This window comes from Hyperolius riggenbachi, chromosome 10 (assembly GCF_040937935.1).
Source record: "Hyperolius riggenbachi isolate aHypRig1 chromosome 10, aHypRig1.pri, whole genome shotgun sequence".
Classification (NCBI taxonomy): Eukaryota; Metazoa; Chordata; class Amphibia; order Anura; family Hyperoliidae; genus Hyperolius; species Hyperolius riggenbachi.
This window is the reverse complement of record NC_090655.1, coordinates 187,854,360-187,880,813: the sequence shown is the minus strand read 5'-3', so window position 1 is coordinate 187,880,813 and position 26,454 is coordinate 187,854,360. Positions and strand designations below refer to the sequence as shown.

The 26,454-nt window shown below is 39.8% G+C and overlaps 1 protein-coding gene across 12 annotated transcripts in view; it reads left to right on the top strand.

Moving 5' to 3' along the window:
- The window catches only part of KCNMA1 (potassium calcium-activated channel subfamily M alpha 1), a 759,662-nt gene that overhangs the window by 426,907 nt on the left and 306,301 nt on the right, over positions 1–26,454 (top strand). For 9 of the 12 annotated variants that reach the window (XM_068255423.1, XM_068255414.1, XM_068255412.1 and 6 more), the window contains 2 exons: positions 9,790–9,960; positions 23,987–24,078. In XM_068255423.1, the coding sequence (XP_068111524.1) occupies positions 9,790–9,960; positions 23,987–24,078 (263 nt within the window). Of the gene's footprint in view, positions 1–9,789; positions 9,961–23,986; positions 24,079–24,179; positions 24,272–26,454 lie in introns of all 12 variants that reach the window. The other 3 variants (XM_068255413.1, XM_068255422.1, XM_068255419.1) reach the window with 1 other exon arrangement.

Below are 26,454 nucleotides of genomic sequence, written 5' to 3'. Positions count from 1 at the left end.
ATATGTGCAGATTACACAACACTCAGCATTCAAAATGATTCATTCAGAGCAGTCTGTGAACTTATGACCTCTCCTCTGGCAGAGAAAAAGTAAATAGTTAACTAACAGTTGAGATAATAAAAGTCAGAAAACAGCCCTCTCCACGACTTTGAAAGTCATAGAGCTTAATGGCTTTTTTGCATAGAGATAACAACTGGAGTTTCTTAACTCTTCCTGTACTGGAAACAATTAGACTGATGTATCTGATCTTAATGTTTTATTTCTTAGCTGTACTACACATACAAATCATAATATCCTAATTTTTTTTTCGCTTCAGTGTCTCTTTAAAGACAAGAGAGTTAACTTTAGGTTTGCCTGAGGTAAAATGTTTCCTGAATACTACATGCCTTATCACTATGGTGATAACTCTAGAAACATTATTAAAGACAGGAGATAAGCTTAGTGAATTGAGGTCAATGAGCTGTATGACCCTCGTACAGTGAAGAGGAGAGTAGAGTGCTGGCCCATCCTCAGAAGCTGGTAATGTATGGCTCCACTGACGCTCTGCATTAGGTACAGAAACAGGCCCTAGCAGACACCTGTGATGGAAAATAATACTGTGAGTGTGTGTGTGTGTTTGCGCCGCGCGCAGGGGTGGTGCGGGGTCTCGGCTGACCGATCCCTGTTGCTGTTAAGCACCTCTGTTAATATTCTTTTCATTATATCAGTTTGCAAATTATACCATTTAGTAGAATTGTCATTGAAATTCAGAGCCTCTCACCTAATATATTGCAAAGTCCTAATATTGCTAGTAATAGTATTCTTGTTTGAAATTTAACCTTAGCCTGGCACTGTGTCAGGCAAGAAAAATTAGCTGAAAGTGGTATGCCCAACACGGCGTCGGGTATGCCGCCCAGGAGGTTTTCTATTTCACCTTTTCTCCCCAGGATAGGTTAGCTAGCTATAAGTGCCCTAGTATAGGTGTCCCTCCTCAGCGTTCCCCCCCCCCTTCCCCCCACAGCGATATCCCTAACCCGCTCCCTCCCTCTGCAGCGATAGTGGGCAGGCGGCAGACCGTCTCTTTTACTCACTGTGCCTCTTTCCCACACTGATAGCACTACCAGCTCCATTCTTCTGTGTCCACGTACCAGGATGTGGCTTGATGATGTCATCAAGCCGTGGACACAGGACACTGGAGCTGGTGGGGGGATCAGGGTAGGAGAGAGGCACAGTGAGTAACAGCTCTGACCAGCTGCTTTCGCTTCAGAGGGAGAGAGAGAGGAAGGGGGAACCCAGAAGGGGGGGAGAGGGGTCCTATACTGGGGCACCTATAGCTGGCTAACCTATACTGGGGCACCCATACCTGGCTAACTTGTACTGGGGCACCTATAGCTAACTAACCTAAACTGGGGCACTTATACCTAGCTAACCTATACTGAGCAGCGATAGCTAGCTAACCTGTATTGGGGCAAATATAGCTAGCTAACCTATACTGGGGCACCTACAGCTGGCTAACCTATACTGGGACACCTATATATCGCTAACCTATACTGGGGCACCTACAGTATACCTGGCTACTGGAGGCACTTATACTCACCATTGGTGTGCTGATCCCTCGTCATGTACTTTCAATAGTGACATGTTCCCCGGCGATCTATGTTAATGACGCCAGGGTCATGCAGCCTCATCAACATCTGGTGGCAAACTAATTTTTTTTGTATAGAATTCAATACAATAACCTGCAGGGGATGAGCAGCACCACACAGTGGATGACACAGCACAGGTAATGTATACATGCATACACAGGGAGTACATTTATACACTAAGGGGGCAGGAGTGGACTCTGCTGATTTCAGAGAGATTTCATGCTGAAATTGATCAGGAATTGGCCTGCAATGTATGGGCAGCCAACAGATATCTCTCCAATCAGATTGAATCAGAGAGAGATTTGTCTCTAAAGCCCCATACACACGCTCAACAAAAGTCTTTTAAATTCACAATTCTCAAACAACTTTTGTTGTTGAAACAAGTTGAAACAACCAAAAAAAGTTGTATGCTGTTGTTCAAACGACTGATAAGACGCAGCTCAAATCAATCCAACAGTTGGATTAACTTGAGCTGCATCTTATCAGTTATGTGAACAATAACAAACAACTTTTTTGGTTGTTTCAACAACAAAAGTTGTTTGAGAATTGCGCATTTAAAAGACTTTTGTTGAGCGTGTGTATGGGGCTTTAGTCAAATCTGCCCATCATTGCTGGATTTATGGCTACGTTTATATTCCTTATTAGTGCAGGATGAGCCGCTGCAGCTTGGAAATGAAGTCATTTTGAAATTTAGTTTTTGATTTGATTTTGTGTTTCAAGCTTTTATTATACTCAAAATGTATACTAGACTATTGCTTGACACATTTTGGTAAGTTACAGGAAAAAGGGTTATGAAAATGTATTGGATCACAGAAACTGAACACCAGGGAGGTTAATTAAAGGAGAGTGCTAGCGAAAAGGAAAACAATTGTAAGCAGTTTTAAAAGCATTGACAAAATGTTATTTTCTTTTAATCTACCCTCTAGCTCAGTGGTCCTCAAACTAAGGCCCGTGGGCCGAATGTGTGGCCCCCTGAGGCTTTTTTACCGCCCCCCCCCCCCCCCACACACACACACAAAATGGATTACTTATTGATGCGGTCAGCTACATCTTTAAATATTGGTAGTCCGCATTTAGAATAGCAGTGCTGGCACCACCCATCCACATGGAAGCCAGAAAGCAGTAATTCGCTGGTTTCCAATCAAATTCCACATCAGTTAACACTGCTGTCCAATTGGACTGCAGGTTGTCACCTGGGTATGCTTCACAGTCTGGCCTGCAAAGACTTCTACATCATTTTATGTATACTCCGGCCCCCCAGCAGTCTGAAGTATGTTGACCCGGCCCTCGACCCAAAACGTTTGGGGACCCCTGAGCTATGCACTCAATACTTGGTCGGGAATCCTTTTGCAGAAATGACTGCTTCAATGCCGCATGGCATGGAGGCAATGAGCCTGTGGCACTGCTCAGGTGTTATGGAGGCCCAGGATGCTTCGAAAGCGGACTTAAGCTCATCCAGAGTGTTCAGTCTTGCGTCTCTCAACTTTCTCTTCACAATATCCCACAGATTCTCTATGGGGTTCAGGTCAGGAGAGTTGGCAGGCCAATTGAGCACATTAATACCATGGTCAGTAAACCATTTACCAGTGGTTTTGGCACTATGAGCAGGTGCCAGGTTGTGCTGAAAAATGAAATCTTCATCTCCATAAAGCTTTTCAGCAGATGGAAGCATGAAGCTATCTCCTGATAGCTAGCTGCATTGACCCGTCCCTTGATAAAACACAGTGGACCAGCACCAGCAGCTGACATGGCACCCCAGACCATCACTGACTGTGGGTACTTGACACTGGACTTCAGGCATTTTGGCATTTCCCTCTCCCCTGTCTTCCTCCAGACTCTGGCACCTTGATTTCCGAATTACATGTAAAAGTTGCTTTCATCTGAAAAAAGTACTTTGGACCACTGAGCAACAGTCCAGGGCTGCTTCTTTGTAGCCCAGGTCAGTCGCTTCTCCCGCTGTTTCTGGTTCAAAAGTGGGTTCATGCTTGCATCTGCTGAAAAGCTTTATGGAGATGAAGATTTCATTTTTCAGCACAATTTGGCACCTGCTCACAGTGCCAAAGCCACTGGTAAATGGTTTACTGACCATGGTATTAATGTGCTCAATTGGCCTGCCAACTCTTCTTACCTGAACCCCATAGAGAATCTGTGGGATATTGTGAAGAGAAAGTTGAGAAACGCAACACTCTGGATGAGCTTAAGGCCGCTATCGAAGCATCCTGGGCCTCCATAACACCTGAGCAGTGCCACAGGCTGATTGCCTCCATGCCACGCCACGTTGAAGCAGTCATTTCTGCAAAAGGATTTCCGACCAACTATTGAGAGCATAACTGAACATAATTATTTGAAGGTTGACTTTTTTTGTTTTAAAAACACTTTTCTTTTATTGGTCGGATGAAATATGCTAATTTTTTGAGATAGGAAATTTGGGTTTTCATGAGCTGTATGCCAAAATCATCAATATTAAAACAATAAAAGGCTTGAACTACTTCAGTTGTGTGTATTTAAATCTAAACTATATGAAAGTCTAATGTTTATCAGTACATTACAGAAAATAATGAACTTTTTTGAGAAGATCCTGTATATATAGGACAAATTAGGCTTTTAGTGTGTGAAAATTTTGTTTAGTAAAAACCTTATTGTCTATGCATTTTAACCACTTCACCACTGAGGGGTTTTACCCCCTGACCACCAGAGCAATTTTCACCTTTCAGCGCTCCTTCCATTCATTCGCCTATAACTTTATTATTACTTATCCCAATGAAATGAACTATATCTTGTTTTTTTTGCCACCAATTAGGCTTTCTTTAGGTGGGACATTATGCCAAGAATTATTTTATTCTAAATGTGTTTTAATGGGGAAATAGGAAAAAATGTGGGAAAAAATAATTATTTTTCAGTTTTCGGCCATTATAGTTTTTTAAATAAAGCATGCTACTGTAATTAAAACCCATGAAATGTATTAACCCATTTGTCCCGGTTATAAAACCATTTAAATTATGTCCCTATCACAATGTTTGGCGACAATATTTTATTTGGAATTAAAGGTGCATTTTTTTCAGTTTTGCATCCATCCCTAATTACAAGCCCATAGTTTATAAAGTAACAGTGTTATACCCTCTTGACATAAATATTTAAAAAGTTCAGTCCCTAAGGTAACTATTTATGTTTGTTTTTTTTATTGTTTTTTTTTTTTTTTTTAATTACAAAAAAAAAATAAAAATTGGGGAGTGTGGGAGGTAATGAGTTAATTTATTGTGTAAATGTAATGTTTGTATATGTAAAATGCTTTTAGGGTGTAGTTTACTATTTGGCCACAAGATGGCCACAGAGTGTTTGTTTACATGCGACCTGTAAGCGTCCGGAAGGACGCTTACAGGAAGCAGTAGGAGGCTGGGAGACGCACAATGATCTCGCTGTTTCTGAAAGAAGCAGCAGATCATTGCGGGGGCTAGATCAACGAACGGGAATGGATTTTCCCGTTCATTGATCTCCGGGCGAGCTGGCGGCGGCGTGCACGAGCGGCGGGTGCGCGCGCACGAGCGGCGGGAGCGCGGACAGCGGCGGTAGCGCGGAAGGTACGGATTTCTTCGTCCCTGGTTTTTTAGGAGGGAAAAAAGGGGCGGAGAAATTCGTACCGCTGGGGGTAAAGTGGTTAAAGTGAAATTAAGGTAAAAAAAATGAAAAAACACACTATTTCTCCATTTACATCCATTATAGCTTTACAATAAACAGTGCTAAGTATAAGTTACAAGTTAAACCCACACATTTTATTTGCTTATCCGCTCTGGTAATTGCAACATTTAGATTATGTTCCTAGTAGTGTTTTTTGATTTCTCATTGTACACCATTACGAGACCTTATTTGCAAAAATAACAGTAATATACCGGCATGGTATACATATTTAAAAAGCCAAGTTCCTAAGGTAACAATACATGTTTTTTCTCTTATATTCTGTCACTTTGTTTTCATTTTACAAGTCTTTTATTTTGGTACCGAATATGAAAAAATGAAATTGCTTTTGATTCAGTTTGTGACTAAAAAGAATACACAAGACAGGGGCCTCAACCCTAAAACTTTCTAAACTCCATTCTACAACTTATCAGGGTTAAAATGTTACCACATATGTCTCTTGTAGTTTTGCCAAGTTTGATCATAATTTTGAAAATTACTTTTTTATGTTGGATTGAGTTTGTCCCTACCTATTTTTATATGCCGTGTGTCCAAGCTTTAAAGAGAAACTCCAACCAAGAATTGAACTTTATCCCAATCAGTAGCTGATACCCCCTTTTACATGAGAAATCTATTGCTTTTCACAAACAGACCATCAGGGGGCGCTGTATGACTGATATTGTGGTGAAACCCCTCCCACAAGAAGCTCTGAGGACCGAGGAACTCTTGGCAAGTTGGCAGTTTCCTGTCTGTGAACCTTGTTACATTGTGGGAAATAGCTGTTTACAGCTGTCTCCAACTGCCAAAACAGCTAGCAGCAGCTACATAGCCTGCCCACAGTAAAAATGTCACCATGTAATAAATGTCAGAATGTAAATCGGGGAGAGGAAAGATTTTACAATGAGCAAACACTGACTAAATCATTTATACATAATTATTGTAAAAATGTAGCACTTTTTTTATTACATTATTTTCACTGGAGTTCCTCTTTAAGACACACCAAAATATATTCTACAACTCGTCACGATTAAAATTATACCACATGTGCCTCATTTAGTATGCCGAACGTTCTATGCCATCAGGAAAGAACTGTACCACCTCAAACCACCATTAAAGGTCTGGCTGAAGGTTTTTGACAGTGTCATCACCCCAATCCTACTGTATGGAAGTGAAGTATGGGGCCCCACCACCTACCCAGACCAATCAAAATGGGAATCCAGCCCAAAAGAAATATTCCACCTTGAGTTCTGCAAACACCTTCTCCATGTCCATCGGAGTACCTCAAACAATGCCTGCCGAGCTGAGCTGGGGAGATTCCCATTACTGCTTGAGATACAGAAGAGAGTGTTGTCCTTCTGGGCCTACCTACAGAGCAGCAGCCCCGACTCAGCCCACTACAAAGCCATGCTGCACAATGAAGACCAAGAAAAGCCGTGTGCACTGAAAGTCGTGGTCAGCTCTATACTCCCTCCAACCCCCGACCCACAGGTCATAACAAAAGTCTAGATAAAACACACCACAGCTAAGAGTAAAGAAGACTATGTGGAAAAATGGAGGAGTGAAATAAAACAACGTGGAGGAGAGGAATCGCTGCAACCACCGACACACAACCCAAAGGAGCAGGGATCAAGGGCCTCAATTTTCAGGCAAAAGAAAAAAATCCCGCTACACCGTGGGTGGGTAAAAAGTATTTTTCAATTTTATTAGCACATCAGTAGAAAAGGCTGACGCGTATCGGAGCTCAAGGCTCCTTAATCATAGGCTATGATAAAGGAGCCTTGAGCTCCGATACGCGTCAGCCTTTTCTACTGATGTGCTAATAAAATTGAAGAATACTTTTTACCCACCCACGGTGTAGCGGGATTTTTTTCTTTTGCCTGAAATAAAACAGTCACAAAAGCTAGCCATATACCAGTCTCTACAAAGAGAATATAAAATGGCCCCATACCTGGAAAAGCTGCAAAACTCTCAAGAGAGGAAAATCCTGAGTGTCTTCAGATTGAGTGCTCACAACCTCGAAATAGAGTCTGGGAGACAAAGACAGACGTACAAACCCAGGGAGGAGAGACTTTGCCAACACTGTGAGCAGAAGACCCTTGAGGATGAAAGCCACTTCCTGCTGCACTGTCCCAAATATACTGCAACCAGGGACACTTACTTTAAGAAATTGTTGGAACTATTCCCAGACTTTCTCACACTAGAAGATGAGAGAAAAACATATATCCTACTAGGAGAATAGGAATCCACAGTGACAATCTCTGCACACTATGTCACAGCATGCCACAGACTGAGAGGAGCATAACGGAACTGTAAACCTAAAAAAAAAATGTCCACAGACTGCTTACCCACTGTACCCCTGCCCCACCCCCTTCCATGTCCCCTATTCCCCCTTGCTTTGGCAATACCTGTAATGAATCTTGGTCATGCCAATAAAGCTATCTTTGATTTGATTTGATTTGATTTGATTAGTAACAAACTGGTGGTGCACTCTCCACAACTACACTGGATGTATATATCTGTCCAGATAGGCTGAAGTGGTTAAAAAACAAAACATTTTTCCTATTGTAAATTTAAAATCGATTTTCTCAAAAACCACTAGGTCTTATGGATATGCATGATGAACTGGGGCATCTGCTGCAATTAGAAAAGTAAGATGCACGGATACATCAAGACAAAGGCATTAAAAAGTTCTTTAAAACATGGAAGCGATATATCTTACATATCTATAGAGATCCATCACTTAAAGAACAAGCGACACCCATGCTAACCTAGTAATAGAAAACACAAAGTAGAAACTAGATAGAAAACGAATAGAAAACATAAGTAGAGAAATACTTCTTCTACTTACAAAACAGATGTATTGTGCTATCCACGTACTGATTCCTGTGAATTTTATAAAGGAAAAGCAGAAAATCCTATTGTAGGCAGTGGCCATCTTGCCAAGCTAATGCTGACATCATATCCTCCCTGACTCTTTTTCCCCCTCCCTCTTTTTTCCCCCTCCCTTCTCTTGCTCATTGTGTATTCATTAGCTGCCCTCCTCCCAGAGTCTTCAGACATTCCCACTGAGGTGTATACTAGCAACTTCACTGTCTTATCCTCCAATCACTGAGTCACCTCAGCCTTGCTTGTAAACACAAGTAAGCAGAGGTGTTTCAGATAAGAAAGCTAGGCAGGGAAATAAATGGAAGAGGAGGAATATATTATAGATAAAAAGAACTCCCAGCGTTCAACTCTTTGGCACTGTTTGGCACTAGGGCCCGTGCTCATAAAGTGTGTGATAACTCCAAACCAGAACAGCAGAACAAGTTTTGCAAGTTTTGAATGCAGGATTAGCATCTTTATCACTTAATACACTCAGACCAGTTGTTGTTGAAATTAGATTTTTATGGTGACAATACCGCTTTAAAGTCCTTCAAGTACTCAGCTTGGTACACCACAGAGCAACTGAAGGGTACGCTTGGCAGGCTAGAAATATCTTTTTACCCCTCTTTCTTTTTTTCTGCATTTTAGGGTGTCTTTAATATGTCATCTGTTTAAAGTCAAGGGGACCTAGTGAGGCAAGAGCAGGAGGGGAGGGTTGGGTGGTGTTTAGGGTAAAGGGGAGGGGGGGAGTTCTTGTTGGGGTTGACTAGCTTCATGTTTTTCCTGATAATAATTTCAGGACATATTTATTATTATACAGGTAGTCCCTGGTTAACGAAAGAGATAGTGACTGTAGGTTTGTTCTTAACCTGAATCTGTTCTTAAGTCAGAACATTATTATTATTGATTTATAAAGCGCCAACATATTCTGTGGCGCTGTACAAAGTAAGAAACATTGTGCCATCTCTGTCCCCTGTACCTCCTCTGTGCCCCTGTGCCTCCAGTGTCCCCCTCTGTGTCACCTCTGCCCTGTGTACCTGTTTATACAAGTTTAAAAGCCATTTTTTTTATTTTTTCAAAATAGATTTTCTTAGAAACTACAAGTCCAATTTGAAATTTTTTTTGACTTGTTCCCATGGAAACAGAGAATCCATGCCATTCGTATCGGCGGGTCGTTCATAAGTCGGGCGTTTGTAAGTCGGGGACTACCTGTACATGTTATGTATGTTTTATATTGTGCACTGTAATACAGTCTATTCTGTAGAACTGAACCTGATGTCTATAGTCAGATGATTTATTGTTTTACACCCTTTTTAAACAAAAAAACAAATTATGTAAATAAAAACTACAAGGTCTTTTTGAATTTTTTTCTCACTTTTCCCCTTGTTCTCCTCAACATTCCCTGCAAATTTAGTGATTCTAGCGTATATGAGGGCTTTGCTATTAACTGCTCAAAATGGTGGCATTGACTTAATTGTTAAAGGGCCAATGCAAACCTTTGGTTAACAATTGTTTCCGTAATGCAAAATGCAAAAAAAAATAAATGTTCATTCACCACAAACTAACTAACAGCTTTGTCCATCACTACTATTAATACCTACAAATTAATGTTTTCTGTTCCCTTTAGGTGGAGAATTCCGGAGACCCATGGGACGATTTCAGAAATTCACAAAGTATATCATATTGGGAATGTGTCTACTTGTTAATGGTGACCATGTCAACCGTGGGCTACGGTGATGTTTATGCAAAAACTACTCTTGGTCGTCTCTTCATGGTCTTCTTCATTCTCGGCGGTTTGGTAAAAAAAAAAATATTTTTTTTCTTTGCAGTGTCTTTGCTTGCAGTTGCATAGAACCCTGCAGAGCATTGTAAACCCCTCTCCTGCTGATTCTGGATAGTTGACATATACTTTAGGTCCTTTTATACTTCTTTTAGCAAAATGGCTGCCGCAATGCATCCCACCTCACTATTACACACACTTTAGTACATGCAGACTGCATTGACAGGGAAATTGGAGGCAACATGCCTTCAAAACGTGTCACCCTTTAGTCATGTTTATACTGTTGGACAGAGGCATGTTGCCTGAAAATTTGCATTTGCGTATGTGCACTGCCAACATGCCAAAAATGTCAAACTTGCATGTTACCATTGACTTTCATTGCTTACTGTGCCATGCGTAGTGCGCAATTATGGACTACAAATTCTACGACAGCTGGTGAACATCCGGCACATCGCAGGAAGTGTAAAATGTTCCATTTACTTTTATTGCCCTTGAGATGAGGTGCAATGCGACGCAACATGGTAAGTGTAAAAGGGGCCTAAAGTAAAATAGGCTTTTATAGAACATTGAATGTGAGAATTCTGCATCATAAAGTTTAGTATTGTGTAATATGCCCTATGCCCAAAATTATGCTTATGGCCACAGTATTATCAAGTAATTAGTAATGGTATTAGTATCACTATGAATTAGCTAGTAGTTGTTAAAACGCATGCAGTTTTTACAAGACATCCTTATTTTTGCAAGTTCTCCTCTTATGATAATAATTTGAAATAAAAGTTTACTTGAATACTTGACATGGATTTTTTAGAATAGATCATTATTTTTCAATAAACCCAGACTAGGTTTGAAGAATCACACGTTATTCAATAATACCTAGCCCTTGAGAATGCTAGTAAATTAGGCCCAGAATATTAGATATCTGAGTATACATTTATTCATTATTTTTAAAGTCTAGTTACCTTTCAAAGTAAATATTTTAAAGTCAAATTATCAAACATTTAAAAATACTTGGATTTAGTTGCAAAGAAGAACACAAGAGGTGCATAAAAAGTATTAAACAATGAAAATAATGTAAAATAAAGGAGACGGTAAGTGTCAGCTGATCTTATCAATTTAGTCAGGATGCCTGGGAAAGCCTCCTGAAGTAGCAGTTTAAGCATCTAATTAAATGTATTTCTGTTTGCTAAAGAATGTTTCTCCTCTGTATGGCAGTATATATTAGCTGTGTTTTTCAGATTTTGTCATGAACCAAGTCCGACGAAGGCTTATTATAAGCCTAAAGCTTACTGTTTATTCATCTCTAAGTTAGCCAGTAAATGGTGTCATCCTGATTCAAAACTCCTTGCTCTTACCATCAATAACTCACTGAACATAATATAGTGCCTGCAATGTAATTTTAACAGGCACTGTTTATTAACCAGATGAAGCGGCTACTAGCCATGAAACGAGTTGTTGTTTTTTGTGCAGAATACAAGTCTGTATCTTTTGTTCATTGTATTATTGAAGGTAAACTGACACTTACCATCTCTTTTATTTTATATTATTTTAATTGTTTTATACTTTTTGTGCATATCTTGTGTTCGTCTTTTTTTTTTCATTTTCTTTTTACCCAGTGGGGGGTTCGAATTGTATGTGTTAAAATAAATTTTTGAGAGCTGTAACCAGATTTGAAGCTTCAAGGCTGAGTGGGGATGGTACTTCCCCACATGTCTAAATAAGTGGTTGCCTGACTAGCAACTCACATTTGTCACTATTACTTCACTATGTGTACTGTTAATAGCGTCTTTTACATAACGTTACTGCACCAGGTTGGGTTCTTGTTGTCCCTGTATTTTTCTCTCTCTACTTGGATTTACTTGAGTGGGACCCCATTACTGCTCTGTTTGAAACTGTTTAAGCTAACATGGCCACAGGGAGATGTAATCTCAATCCCTGAGCCTGTTATTCTAACCAGCATTAATATAGCCATGCAGAGACAGTGCACAGCAATATTACTGGTACTACTGCAGGCAGCGTACCGCGAGTTACGCAAATGGCATGGCCAGGGGTACTTGAGAAATGCGAGCATTGCTACAGGTTACTGTTGCTTGATCTGCTCTCAGCAGAATCCAGCAACTTTTGTCTTGAAAGATCCTGTATCCTCTTTAGTACTCCAAAGAATCTCTTCATTGGCCATGTTGATTGTGAAATCCTTTTAACCATATTGTTATTATTATTATAGTTATTTAGTATTTTTTTATTTTGATCTCCCTTCAGTACAGACCAGATAGATCTCACCATAGGGCTGTGCTAAGTAAAATGATAAAAGTATCCTCTGTACAAGTGACATTTAGAGTTACTAATTACATGACCCATATTTAACAGAGCACATGGGTCTCATGCTTGGTCATTTAAAATAATTAGGTTAAGTATAGTATAACTCTTGATGACAGTATCTTGAGAGTAGATTAAAATGTACGGATTAATGTATGAAACGATTTGCAGGAAAATACATTTGTGTGTCATTTTATCACCTAAATGTACAATCATTAACCCAGAAGGGATTATTTGACAAATCCTACAATCTAGGTTTAATGTTGCAGAATTCTTTCACTATGTTCGTGGAACACATTATGCCTTTATGAGAAGCAGTGCTCTGCAGGTTTTCATGCCAGTTCATGATACTGAATATGGAGGGATGTGGGGGGTTAGAATGCTGTATTCTGTCAATCTTATCTGGGATTTCTATGTGCTGAACTCCTTTTATGCCACGTGATTATGTTAAATGGCTTTTTTTTTTACTGGTGCCATTTCACAGAACATGATGGTTTTGTAAAACTCCTGCAGCCCTTCCTTAATCAAAATGTCTTGTGAGTGAAGTGATACTCATTAATTAGTGGTATACCCAGAAGAGTTCAGGGTACAGGGATATGATCTATATGCAAAGATGTTTAAGGCTAGGACACAAAAAATAATGAATTGCATGCAGTTAATATTTATATGTGTTTTGTATTTACTTACCAGTTCTTTTTCTGAAGTGGCTTCTAGTAGACTACATGCCTCTTCAGTAAAGAAAGGCTAAGTAGGATATTGGAGATTAATATGCTGCAAAGATATTTGTACTATTTATTTTACAGTTTCAGTCTACTCCCACTTTGCTTTTTCCCCTTTTTGTCGCTTCCTTGTCCCTGACTATTCCAACAAACAATATGAAATAACACTGTGTCAAAGTGCAGGCAGGCTGGTTGCCAAATACCAACAGTTAATTTACCTTATTATGCTGCTATAACAAATTAAATTTGTGTTTGTCTTGCTTTTACTATATTGGCAATATTGGTAAAGTTTGTACTGTTTTTAGTTTATTGATACACCTTTTTTCAGTTCCCTGTTAAATTAAAACAGTGTGTGCCCAGACTACAGTATCTGAGCGAGGAATCTATCATGTATCCTTAACCTCCTGGGCGTTACGCACGCTGGAGGATTTGCTGCCGACAGTCCCCCAGGATGATTTTTTGAGATCAGATAGTTGTAATATCTTCAGCTAGCACTAGGCTTGCTAGCAGTGGTGGTCGGCATCCTTAGATTACTTTTTATCCCCCCCGATCGCTACTAAATGCATTACCCAGCCTGGATCCAGCGATCGGCGCAGCCTCTCTGGACAGCTCTGCTCTTCTCTATGGAGTGGATCGAACATAATGTCATGATGTCGCCGACGTCATGATGTCATGCGCAGACCCGATCCTACCCATAGAGAGGACCGGAGATGTGCAGTGAGGCTGCTCAATCGCTGGATCCAGGGGGGGTAATGTATTTAGCGGCGATGGGGGGGGATCAAAAGTAATCTAAGGATGCCGACCACCACTGCTAGCTAGCCTAGTGCAAGATGAAGATATTACATCTATCCGATCGCAAAAAATCATCCTGGGGGACTCCTGGGGACAGCCGGCGGTATGCCGGACACAGTGTCAGGCATACCGCTAAGGAGTTTAAACTTTTATTTGAGGTTTGGCAAGAGCAAAGCATTTACAAACCTCTACTAGCTTTTTATTGCCATCCAGGCCTTCAATGGATGTAACTTCATCCTGTTCCTGTTGCTCTCATTGGTGTTTCAGAAGGCAGGAAATGAGAGGAAATCTCCATGGGAACATTTACAATTTTTTGGGGGGATGGGGAGGTGTATCTATTGGAAAGATGTAAAGGACTACTGTAGGGGGAAACGGATTTGATCTTACCTGGGGCTTCTAATGGTCCCCCACAGATGTGCCGGCGCAGCCACTTACTGATGCTCTGGTTCCCGTCTCTGGTTCATTTCCGGAATTTGCGACTTTACATTTGGAAAACCACTGCCCTTGCCCGGCCGTGTCCTCGCTCCCGCTGACATCACTAGGAATGTACTACGCAGGCTCAGACTGTACTGGGCCTGCACAATACACTCCTGGTGACGTGAGCAAGGGCGCGGCTGCGCAGGCGCAGTGGTTTTCTGACTTTAAACTCGGAAATCTCCTGCAAAACCCCACCCCAGGACTTCACGCCAATTGGCATTGAGCGGTCCTGGGGCTGCTGCCGCGTCCACGCCGATTGGCGTGGAGGGGTCGTAAAGAAATTAAACATCACCACTCAACAATTTTATATTAATAATTATAATAATCATCATCATAATAATCATCATAATCTTAATCATAATAATTTATTTAATTAATGTTTCTCCCTACTGATAAATTACATTTTAAATCTTTCCCTAGATTAAAGCATACCTCCCAAATATAAGTTCTACTAGACACTCATAATTAAACAGATGTAGTTTCAGTAATAAGTGGGATTTTTTTCATTTGAGGTGGCTTGCATATACTGGAATTGGTTTTAAAGGGAAGGTTCAAGCAAAATAAAAAAATGAGTTTCACTTACCTGGGGCTTCTACCAGCCCCATGCAGCCATCCTGTGCCCTCGTAGTCAATCACTGCTGCTCCAGTCCCCCGCTGGCAGCTTGCCGACCTCGGAGGTCGGCGGGACGCATTGCGTACATTTTAATGCATTCTCGGTAGTGCAGGAACACATACATTTTTACGCGTTACTGGTTCAATGCGTACATTTTTACGCATTAAACCAGTAATGCATAAAAATGTATGTGTTAATGTTCCTGCACTAGCGGGAATGCGTAAAAATGGTCGGCAAGCTGCCAGCGGGGGACTGGAGCAGCAGTGAGTGACTACGAGGGCACAGGATGGCTGCATGGGGCTAGTAGAAGCCCCAGGTAAGTGAAACTCATTTTTTTATTTTGCTTGGACATTCCCTTTAATGATGTAGAGGTGGATTCATGATGAAAGGCAGGTAAAATTGACATGGCCACGTAGCACACATTATTATTATTTATTTTATTTATAAAGCGCTAACATATTACGCAGTGTTGGACAATAAATGCAAACAATGATACAAAGGATGGCAGACGTAACAAGGTTATACAACATAGAACAAAGCTATACAAGGCAAACGGTACAAAATACAAGATCATGCAATTTAGGGCTGTAAGGTAGGCCCAGTAAGTCAAGCATGAGGTGGTCATAGGAAAGCAGCACACAATCATGTAGAGTACACTACATGATCCATTTTGCCAAGTTTACTCAAGCAAAGTTATGTGCATTGCGTTGGCAGCACAACTTATGTTATGTACACAACGCTCATTGCTTGTATAACCTACGTTCCACTATTTGTGTAATGTGCGTTATGCTAGCAATGCATGTGTTAAAGACATAATTAAAGTTGGGCTGTTTGCTCAACTTATGTTACATTGCTTGCATTGCTTGCAGAAACACCAGTGAAATTGACACACATACTATGTGCACATGTCAATTTTACTGGCCTTTCTTGAATCAATCTCATAATCTTTCATTTTTAAATTTTAGGAGACATGTTATTAAATGCCTTCATAACATACACAAATGATAACATCAGCGTTTTTCTTTCACCCATAGCCATTCACTTTATTTAATACAAATATTAAAACAAAATAGAAGCTAGCAAGAAATGGTCATGAAGTTTTGTGTTACCACCACGTTTGCTTGTAAAACACCTTCCATTGCCATGGACATGTGATTGTAATGATTTTGTGTTGCAATTACATACCTTACATAAAAGCTGACACAATTTACTACAGCAGCCTTTGACTACAGAAGCTTAATTCATAAGTGTTTGTTGGACAAAACATGGCTCTGTATTTATGTGAATTAATTTGTAGATGTAGACTTGGTTTCCTTTTAACCCCACTCTCCCTTCTGTGTGAACCTCCAAATAGTATTACGTTTTTGCAAACTTTTGTGTCTGCTTGTTTTAGTCTTATTTTAATTTCCCCCCCACCATTTCCCAAATTCTGACATTTAAGGGACGTCTCCAATCTAAATTGGGACATTTTTTTTTCAATTTTGTTAGTTATTTGCTGATTTTAAATATGATTCAAATACTCTTTTTTATATATTGTTTTGTTTGACAGACCATAAGCCCTGTCTCCTTAAATGTAATATATATGTTGCCAGAGGTGTATTTTTCTTGTGACCTTGGTGAATAAGTGAAGATTAAATAATGGTAACTATATTCACACTAGAGACCTGGAATTCATTGCAAAGTAACCAAGTTTCTATAGTTTTTTTTTCTATTTCCGTCTTGCTTAATATTGGCTGTATTTTGGCTTGATTAATGTACTTTTATTTTTATTGTGTTAGAGTGTCAGTGGTGCCTTCCTAGGTAAAAAGAGCAAGGGCAAATTCATGTATTTGCCTGTTGTACAGATAAATAAATCTCCATATTTGATGAAATTGTAGGTCTATGAAAAGGGGAGTTACTTTTTATATGTCATAGTAGTAGGAGGTTTTTCGATCACTGTCTGGTTTTATTTTAGCTTTTAGTGGTTAACAATCAAAGAGGCCAAATATCTACATACCATATACTTGTTTAGTTGCTTTTCAACTATTTGTAGCCACAGTTTGCCTCGGTGCCCACTATTATAGCAGGTACCCTTTTCAACAGGATCTGCCCTTTTTGACTGGTCCATTCTCTCAACCCCGTATAGAAAGTCATTGCACTACATAATGTACTTTTAGTAATTAGCCTTTTATTAATGAACTCAGATTTCAATTATATTATATTATTTTATTTTTTTAAAATACCACCTTACTATTTTTGATTTAATTTTGGTTTGGCTCTAGTGAGCTAACGCACTCGAAGAAAGTTTTCAGATAGTCGAGTATAGAGTTTAATCTGATTTGTGTCTCTTCTCTTTACTGCAGACCTGTAACAAGGGTGTCCCAATATTGAAACTGGACTCCCAACATGCAAATGTGCACTGACCCAGGAGGGAATTGAATTGAGATTCTGAATGATTAGCCAGCTGCTATTTAATTTAGCAGCAGCTGCTCTCTTGGAATGTCTCAGTTTTTTTGTTCCTGGTTGAGTAAAAATAGTAATTACTTATTCCACATTATTGAGAATACAAGGGAAGAGTAGCACAATTAAGGACTTAACAATGGCCATGGCATTCCGGCGCAGTTGGAATGCTCATGGAAACATCTTGACACAGGAATATTTTGAGGATATGTAAGAACCAGGATACCTAGCAAAAACCATGCATTTTGCTATCAGGAATCAAAGCAGTGAAAAAGGTTGCACACTGTTCTTGTTAATGTGGGTGCTGCCATGACACACACAGTTATTACTGGTTATGGTGGCCCCAGGATGGTAATTTGGGTGCCTGGCACCTGATATTGGTGAACAAAACTGCCACAACTCTGCAGCAGCTCCCAGGTTCCTGTGACTGTGTTTAAAGGATACCCAAAGTGACATGTGACATGATGAGATAGATATGTGTATGTACAGTGCCTAGCACACAAATAACTATGCTGTGTTCCGTTTTTTTCATTCTCTGGCTGAAAGAGTTAAATATCAGGTATGTAAGTGGCTGACTCAGTCCTGACTCAGACAGAAAGAGACTACAGTGTGATTCTCACTAATAAGAAATTCTCCTTTTTATCTCTTTCTTGCTCTCAGAAGCCATTTTCTGCTAGGAAAGTGTTTTAACTTTTTATTAGTGAGGGTCACACTGTAGTCACTTCCTGTCTGAGTCACGACTGAGTCAGCCACTTACATACCTGATATTTAACTTTTTCAGACAGAGAAAGAAAAAAAAAAGGAACACAGCATAGTTATTTGTGTGCTAGGCACTGTACATACACATGTCTATCTCACCATGTCACATGTCACCTTGGGTATTCTTTAATTTCCTAGTTCCACCCTCCCCATAGTGTGTGGCAGCTTTATATGGTCTCTTATAGTGTTTCTGCAACTTTCTACTGCCCACATAATGTGTCCACATCCTCTGAAAGAAGTGTGTTTCACATAGCACCTTTCATCTTAACAGATACTCCACAATGAATGCTGCTTTTTTGTTTACCAATTACTTACCATTAAATAAGTTCATATGTCATTTCGGGTATCCTTTAATCTAAGGCCCTGCAGTTCCCTTAATTAGCAGCATTGTTTTTAATTTGGGCACCTGACATAGGCGAACAAAGCCACTGCAGCTCTTCAGCTGCTCTCTGCAGCTTTCCAGCACACAGTAGGTGCCAGTTGACCATAGGTTTGTGGTGGTTAGTATTGCATACAGATGGGGGATATTAGTGTTAGGCATAGGTGGGGGGGAGGTTAGTGTTAGGCATAGATAGGGGAGAGCTAATGTAAGAATAGGGGTATGATGAGGATAGTATAATATAAATATAATTACAGATGCTCTATTATCAGGATTTCCTTGAGCCCATTTGACCAGGTGTCTCTTTTAGTACGCATGCAGGATAGTGAGAGAAAGATTTAACTGTGTTGCTTTAGGCAATAAAAATAATTTCTCTTATTCCATTCCAGGCTCAAATCCCTATAAGTATAAACAATTGCCTTTATATTTTAAGCTTGATCTCTGGAGATCTCTTTGTCTGTGCCTTGGCATTGTATTCATCACTCTCAGTGTGTGTCGCAAGTGAAGTATGGTCCAGTGTTAGTCATGGAGCAGAAATGCAAACATCAAACCAACAAATGTTGGACCGGATAATAACTCTAGGCCGGTTGCACACCTATTAATTGCGAAGCGATTCAAGCACCACAGAAATTAGCCTACATATGACCCTTCACCACGGTGTAGCGACAGTGTCATATGCATAGCACTGCCCTCAGCTAGTGACCTACTCCCTGCTGGGTAGGAAGTACGTCACTGGGGTTCTCGTCAGTCCGGGCGGGAAGTACGTCACTGGGATTTCCGCCAGTCCACGTTCCCATGGTGCACACTTACTGCGTTGCCGTATCATCCGTGCGGTAATGTGCTGCAGACTTTGTGTCACACTCCGTGGATTTGAATACTTCTTTCACGTCCCATGAAGTCTCCATAGACCTGCATGGCACTTGGGGTGGGGAAGAGTAACGTGGTGCATCACAGTGTGCAAGGGGCCTTAATGACTAACTGTGCATGGTTTATTGCAAGCTTTCAAAACGTTAAGTTTCGTCTTCAGACATTATACAGAACTGGATCAGAACCATACAAAAGAGAATGTAACATACAGAGTTAAATAAGATTTTCTAGGCTCAATCTGACATGATGTCACACAGTTTTACCTCCTTTGTGTATGCGATTAGGTGCACAAAATGCCCGGACAGAGACCTATTGGGGAAACTAATCAAACAGGACAGAACAGGCTAAATAGGCAACTCTTTACAGTGAAACACAAAAGGAAGGACACCCCAGTGGGACTACATTTTAGCAATCACAGCATAAGGAACCTGAAAATTACCATTCTAAGGGGAAATTTCAAATTTGGGAAAGAACGGTGGACATTTAAATACAAGTTTATAAAAATGTTTCACACTCTAAACAAAGGCTTGAACATAACACCTGGGTTCATGATTACTTATGAATCCTAACACCATTTGGCTTGTGTCCTTGCAGAGAGACTGGCTGCCTTTTTAACACTTCTTTCTGTTGCTCTAAGGGGGTAAGAGGCACCCAGAAGTATATACAACTGAATAAAAAAAAACTAAAAAGAAAGAAAAAAAAGGACCTCCTTTTTTACCTCAATAAGCACACATTCATATGATAAATAAATTTGAATATGCACTGGGAATGCGTTTTCATGCCTGGCTTGAAATACCTTTGGCACTGTAGCTGGCCTGAGGAAGTGCGTGTAGATCAATGAAAAGTGTTGCCAATGCATATTAGAATTCATTTATCATATGAATTTGTCGTTGGTGTGGTAAGCCACCTCCCTTTTTCCTTATTTTTAGTTGTGTTCAACCCAATTTTATATACTTTTGGGTGCCTCTTGCCCCCTTTGTGCTTTTCATTCCCCCCTGTGAGGGGTGTATTTGGTCACAACACGGTTGTGCCACTTTTGAAGACCTTGTTGCTGTTTTCCAAGAGTGTGATCGTTTCCTGTTCATTTGGGCACGTGAGTGGAGTCAGGTTTATGCATCTCCACCTGCCTCCAGTAGATGATTGCCCCTTATGCAACCTTCCTTTACATAGTACAGCGTAACGGAAGAAACTGGCGCTAAATAAATCGATAATAATAATAATTGTTACATAGTTATTTGGGTTGAAAAAAAGACATACGACCATCGAGTTCATCCAGAAAAACATACGCCCATTAAGTTCAACCATTTGTGAGTACCAATTTTGTCTTATCACTGATTAATTCCTATTTATGATGTACTGAAACTCCCATTCTCTCTGTGTCTCTCTTTTTTAGGGTGTTTGGTCACCCTCCCTTGCACTTCCTGGTGTTGCTCTCTTACTGAGAGCTAAGTTGATTATTGTTTGTTTCTACCTGTATTGACAAATGCAGATCAATAGATCTGAACACTGAGGAAGACTTTACATTTCAAGTCAACTGTAACATCATGTCAGATTCCGGCTAGAGAATGATACAAGTCTCTGTATGTTACATTCACTTTTGTACAGTTCTGATCCAGTTCTCAATGTTTGTCGTGTTTTGCTGCATTACAACCTGGAATAAACAAGATTTTGAGAGTTTAGTCCCCCTTGAGTTACATAACATAATATTTGTAGAGCCACATTTTGCTGCCATTACAGCTTTTAATCCCTTGGGATATGTCTTTATTAGCTTTATTCATCTAGCCTTTCTTCAAACAAAACTTTTGCAACTGCTTGAAGTTAAATAATGGGTAACGTTGACATACATCAATGTTCAAATCATGCCACAGATTCTCAATTGAATTGTTTTCTAGGCTTTGGCTAGGCCATTATAAGACATTTAAATGTTTCCTTGTAAACCACTCCAGTGTAGCTTTAGCAGTAGGTCTACAATCTTTCTCTTGCTGTCTTTGTCCCAGTCTCAGAACTGCCCTGTATTTAGTCCCCTCCATCTTTCCTTCAAGCCTGGCCAGTTTTCCTGTCCCTACTTTTAAAACAAATCTCACAATCTGATCCAGCCACTACCATGCTTCAGTGGGGAAATTCTACTCTGACCAGGGAACCACATGTTTGAAGAAACTGCATTATGCGGCTGTGTGCTCCAAAATGCATTCTCTTACTTTTTGATTTTTGTATGATTTTTTTTCTTGCAACTCTTCCACAAAAGCCCTGCTCTGTGGAATATACAGACAGACACAGAACATTTATATCGCGCTTTTCTCCTGGCGGATTCAAAGTGCCAGAGCTGCAGCCACTAGTTAGGACGCGCTCTTTGGGCAGTAGCAGCGTTAGGGAGTCTTGCCCAAGGTCTCCTACTGAATAGGTGCAGGCTTACTGAGCAGGCAGAGCCGAGAGTAACCATTACACTATCCAGCCGCTGGAGAATATACATCTTAAGGTAACCACACACACAATGCAATACAATTATACAATTTTACGGCAATTCAATAAAATCAATCTTTTTTTTTCCGTTGCTTTGAGAAATCTGAATTTCCCATTTTTCTTTGATAGAAGAATATTGGGAATGTTGGGTTTTTCTGATCAATTTTTTTATTAAAAAAAATTAAATGGTATTTGAAAGATTGTCAATTTTTTCAGAGTTTTCAACCATTTATTGGTCATTGGTCACATTTTTTGAAATTTACAATCAGTGTGAAAAATTAATTACCATTCTTGAATTTAAAATATATTTTAAAAATTGTATGGAGTGTGGCCACCTTTAAAGTGGTCTTGCTAACAGATGCTCCCATCAATGTTCTCAGTGTTATCCTTGGTGCTGTTGTTGCAGCTGTGATTATTGTCCTGCTTACCCAGTCAGTGAGTTTTGCAGCCTTTTATTTTCATTCCATTTCAACAATTTTGACTATATTGCTAAGTCTATTACCTAAAATCAAAATAAATATCTAATTTAATTTGAAGTGGAAATGTGATAAATATAGGACAGACACTGAGTTGGATGAAAACATTTGCAAGGTACTCTATATTGCTCAATGTCCATACCATTACTTACATTTGTCCTTGTTTCTTGATCCCTTTACATATCTATCCCTTTACATATTTACCTCTTTTCTGTTCTTTCACCATTTCTGTAGATTGTGGTGCTTTTTAAGTCTGTAATAATACTGGGTGTTTTAATGAGTACTCATTTTCCTGCTGAATATTTGCTGTAATGGCTGTTTGTTTCAGGACTTGCAACACTAACCTGATGCATAGTCAAGCAACCGTGGCAAGGACTATTCGGTTTACAGCTTTAATGATGGCTAATTCATAAGTCCTTTTTGTCCATACTCAATGGCATCATTATTTTGAAGCATTTATATAATTAAACACGTTTGTTGTCCGGGTTGTGTTAAAATCTCTACTTTGCAATGTCTTACAGGCTTTAGATCACAAAATACACCTCTTGGACATTACTCCTTTTACTTTTATAATACTTCTTTTTTTGTAACCTTTTTGTGAACTTTTTTTGTGACATTTCCCCTTTTTCTTTTCATACTTTTTGGGTATTATTGAGTAGACCCAAATATTTTTGCTCTTTCAAACACGCTCAGCAAATGGAGATCAGCTCAGTAACTGTATAAATAAACAAGGTTTGAGTTTTAGAATCTGTATAGTTGACATTTTGCACTGTAAGTATGCCCAAAAATGAAGTGAGCTGCACCAGGTTATCAGAAGTGACATGGTTATATTGCTGGATCCAAACCACTGGAAATTGGAGAAATAGCTAATTACTTTTCTACACTACACATTATTTTTTCTTTAGATTACTTGCTCATTTTCAGATCCATACACACAGTACCAAAGTGTAATTTAATTATAAATCCAAATGAATTCAGTGTGGCTGTAATTGTCATGAAAGTCACTCCACATTGGCAAAGCATATTTGCACATATTCCTCTCTTTACAGTGACATTTGGTATTCATATGTGAATTAAATAGAATGCAACTTGTTTTAGTTTTTGTGAGCCATTCAGTCCCTGATTCTGATTCTGATATTTATACATATTAAATGGGCTACAACCCAGTGTAGTAGATCCCAATCATGTGTCATTCAGGAAGACCTCATTGTTTACTTTTATTTCATTTTTTTGTTGCATTCAGTGGATTTTCTCAAAGGAATATTCAAAATATTGTTGCTCTAATACTGTTGCAGACAGTTGTATTTTCATAATATTCATATGCAGTACACTCTTGGCATTTATGTGGGCACTTCCAATGTTCCATTATATCTAAATATCTTATGGTAAGCCTGCTCACATTCAGAATTTGCCAGGCTGAGTGAATGACAATGTCTGCTTCACTGGAATACCATGGAGTGGGACTGAGAAAACCTTCCTTCAGTTCTGTTTAAAAGCACTGATAAAAGGTGGATCCAATAACAATATGTTCATGCTTATGTCAGTCCAATAACCTGCTGTAGGATATTGAATACTTGTAATTTTCTATTAATATATAGAATGGGATCCATGGCAAGTCCATTCAAACCTTGTTTTTTTATATGGAGCTGTTTTTCCACTACTAACCTTTATGTTGAGCGTGTCCTTTTCTACAACAGACGTCCTTTCTTTCTTTTTAGTCTTCTTTTCTGTCTCCTGTCTTCCTTCCTAGGCCATGTTTGCCAGCTACGTCCCTGAAATCATAGAGTTAATAGGAAACCGAAAGAAATATGGTGGTTCATATAGTGCAGTTAGTGGACGGAAGTAAGTATTGACCAAGGCGTGGTGTCACTGCTGCAGGGCAAGACTCTCTGCATGCTATTTGTCCTTTGTTTTTTTTCCTATTTCTCGTTCCACGCACTCAGGCAATGTTTGCCCGTTACGTCCCCGAAATTGCTGCTCTCATCCTTAATCGGAAGAAATATGGCGGGACGTTTAACTCGACCAGAGGGAGAAAGTAAGTTTTTTGTTTATTTTTCCCCCCTTTTTGGCAGGCTAATTTGTGAACATTTTAAAGGTATTCCATTTACCTCTTGCTGAACATAGTGAGCATATAATATATTGTATGCCTGAATGTGTAATGAATTCAATACTGTTTTTCTACTTACCCATGTTTTTTGGCAAATATATGTTGTTGTTTTAACTTAATGAGGACTAAACAAAAAAAATGTATTTGATGTGGTTCATACTCCGTGTGAGTCTGTTTGCAGCATCAAACAATAGTTGCCCATTACAGCATTGTAAGCTGCTATTACATTCCTATATGTTTACCCCGTGTGTCTACACTGCATACCTTGAAATAAACATGCAAAAAACAACTCTTCCCTGAGTTACTGTTTGCATGGGCACTAAGCTCATCCCAATGGCTTTTAGTTAATACTTTAACACAGGTGTATAAAGACAGAGTTCATATCTAAGCTGCTGCTTCACATAAGTAAAGCTGCCTATATGTGTTCCCCAATTTCCTTTGATTTGATTGATTCAGGTGTTTTTTTGTTTTTTTTAGCAAAATGTTATAAGTGAAGATACAAATTTGGATGGTTAAAAATTTTAAATCATATACTGAAAATCACTTGAATGTATTTTATAGAATCTTCTTTGTGTTTCTAAAAAATTCTTAAAATCAGAAATACTTTTGCGTGGAGTACTACAAGTTAAATATCTACCATATGAAATTAATATTTACTCTTATATAGCTACTCTACCCTTTTTTCTCAAGCTTTCCAAAAAGATAACAAATCACTCTCTAATATAACATTGACTTCCATAGGGTATCGATGTAAAGTCCAGGGGGAGCGTTTTGCAGGAGATCGCACGCGCTAATGCGCGCGCATCTCCGCTTGGATGACAGAGCTCTTCTCCACCTTTAGTCTCCCGCCATTTTTTATTGCTGTACAGCGATGTGATCTATGGCAGTGCTGTACTGGGGACAGCCGTGTAACATGGCTGTCCCTCTGGCAGGCTTAGGGGTGATCCGCTGTCATAGGCTGAAGCCGACCACAGTGATTGGCTGACAGAGGGAGGGGCGAAGATTAAAAAAAAAAGATTCTTGCTCACCAAAAGAGAGCTCTGTTGGTGGGCAGAAAAGGGGAAGGGGGGAAATCACTTGTGTGCTGAGTTGTGCGGCTCTGCAGCGAGGCCTTAAAGCTGCAGTGTCCCAATTTGTGAAAAATGGCCTGGTCTTTAGGGGGGTTTAAACCCATGGTCCTTAAGGGGTTAATAGGACATATAGTGCTAAGCTAGTAGGTCTGCAGGTCTGTAGGTCCAGAGATTGGTGCAGATGTAAGTGGAGCTAAGAATAAAGTGGGCCTGACTGATTCTGTGTTAGTGAGTCAAGGCTAAAGGCACAAAAGGGAGACAAGGAGGGTCAAAGGATAGGGACATCATGCTTACACTGGGATACATGGAATTTTCATCATACATAACTTTTAATTATGAGCTTTACCATCATATTGCACAGGTTTATTTTGGGTTCACTTTAATGACCAAATAACTTTCCACTCCAATTATATACGTTTAATATGTCCATTATATATCATATACTTTGCCTTTTCATCACAAACATTTTTTTTTTCTGATATAGTTTAAAATATATCTTTGAGATTTGATATGTTAACCAAGGTACACTGAACTAAAATCGCAAATGTAAAACATTTTCTGTTGCTTTGCCATGAAATCATTAATTCCAACCCATATACTGACCAAGCCTTATCTCCAGCTGTGCCCAAACTTTAGCCACATAAATCAACTGTTAGGCTAAGCCTGTATTCAGTTTGTGCCCAAGCAACCAGGACCTAGATGTGTCTGTGTTCAAGTTATGAACATGCACGCAGCCAGATTAAAATGCTTTTAACCTCTTTCCGCCCGCGTCACGCCAATGGGCGTGGCCGCGGCGGCAGCCCCAGGACCGCCTAACGCCGATTGGCGTAAAGTCCTGGGGCCAGCTAATGCAGGAGATCGCTCGCACGATGCTCGCGCATCTCCTGCTTGAGGGGCGGGGCTCCGCCGGCCTTCAGTCTCCGAGCGGCTATTGCCGCTCGGGAGACTGTTAGACGGCGTGATCGCCGTCTATTTCTATGTACAGTGCTGTGATCAGCAGCAGCGCTGTACTGGGGACAGATGTGTCACACGGCTGTCCTC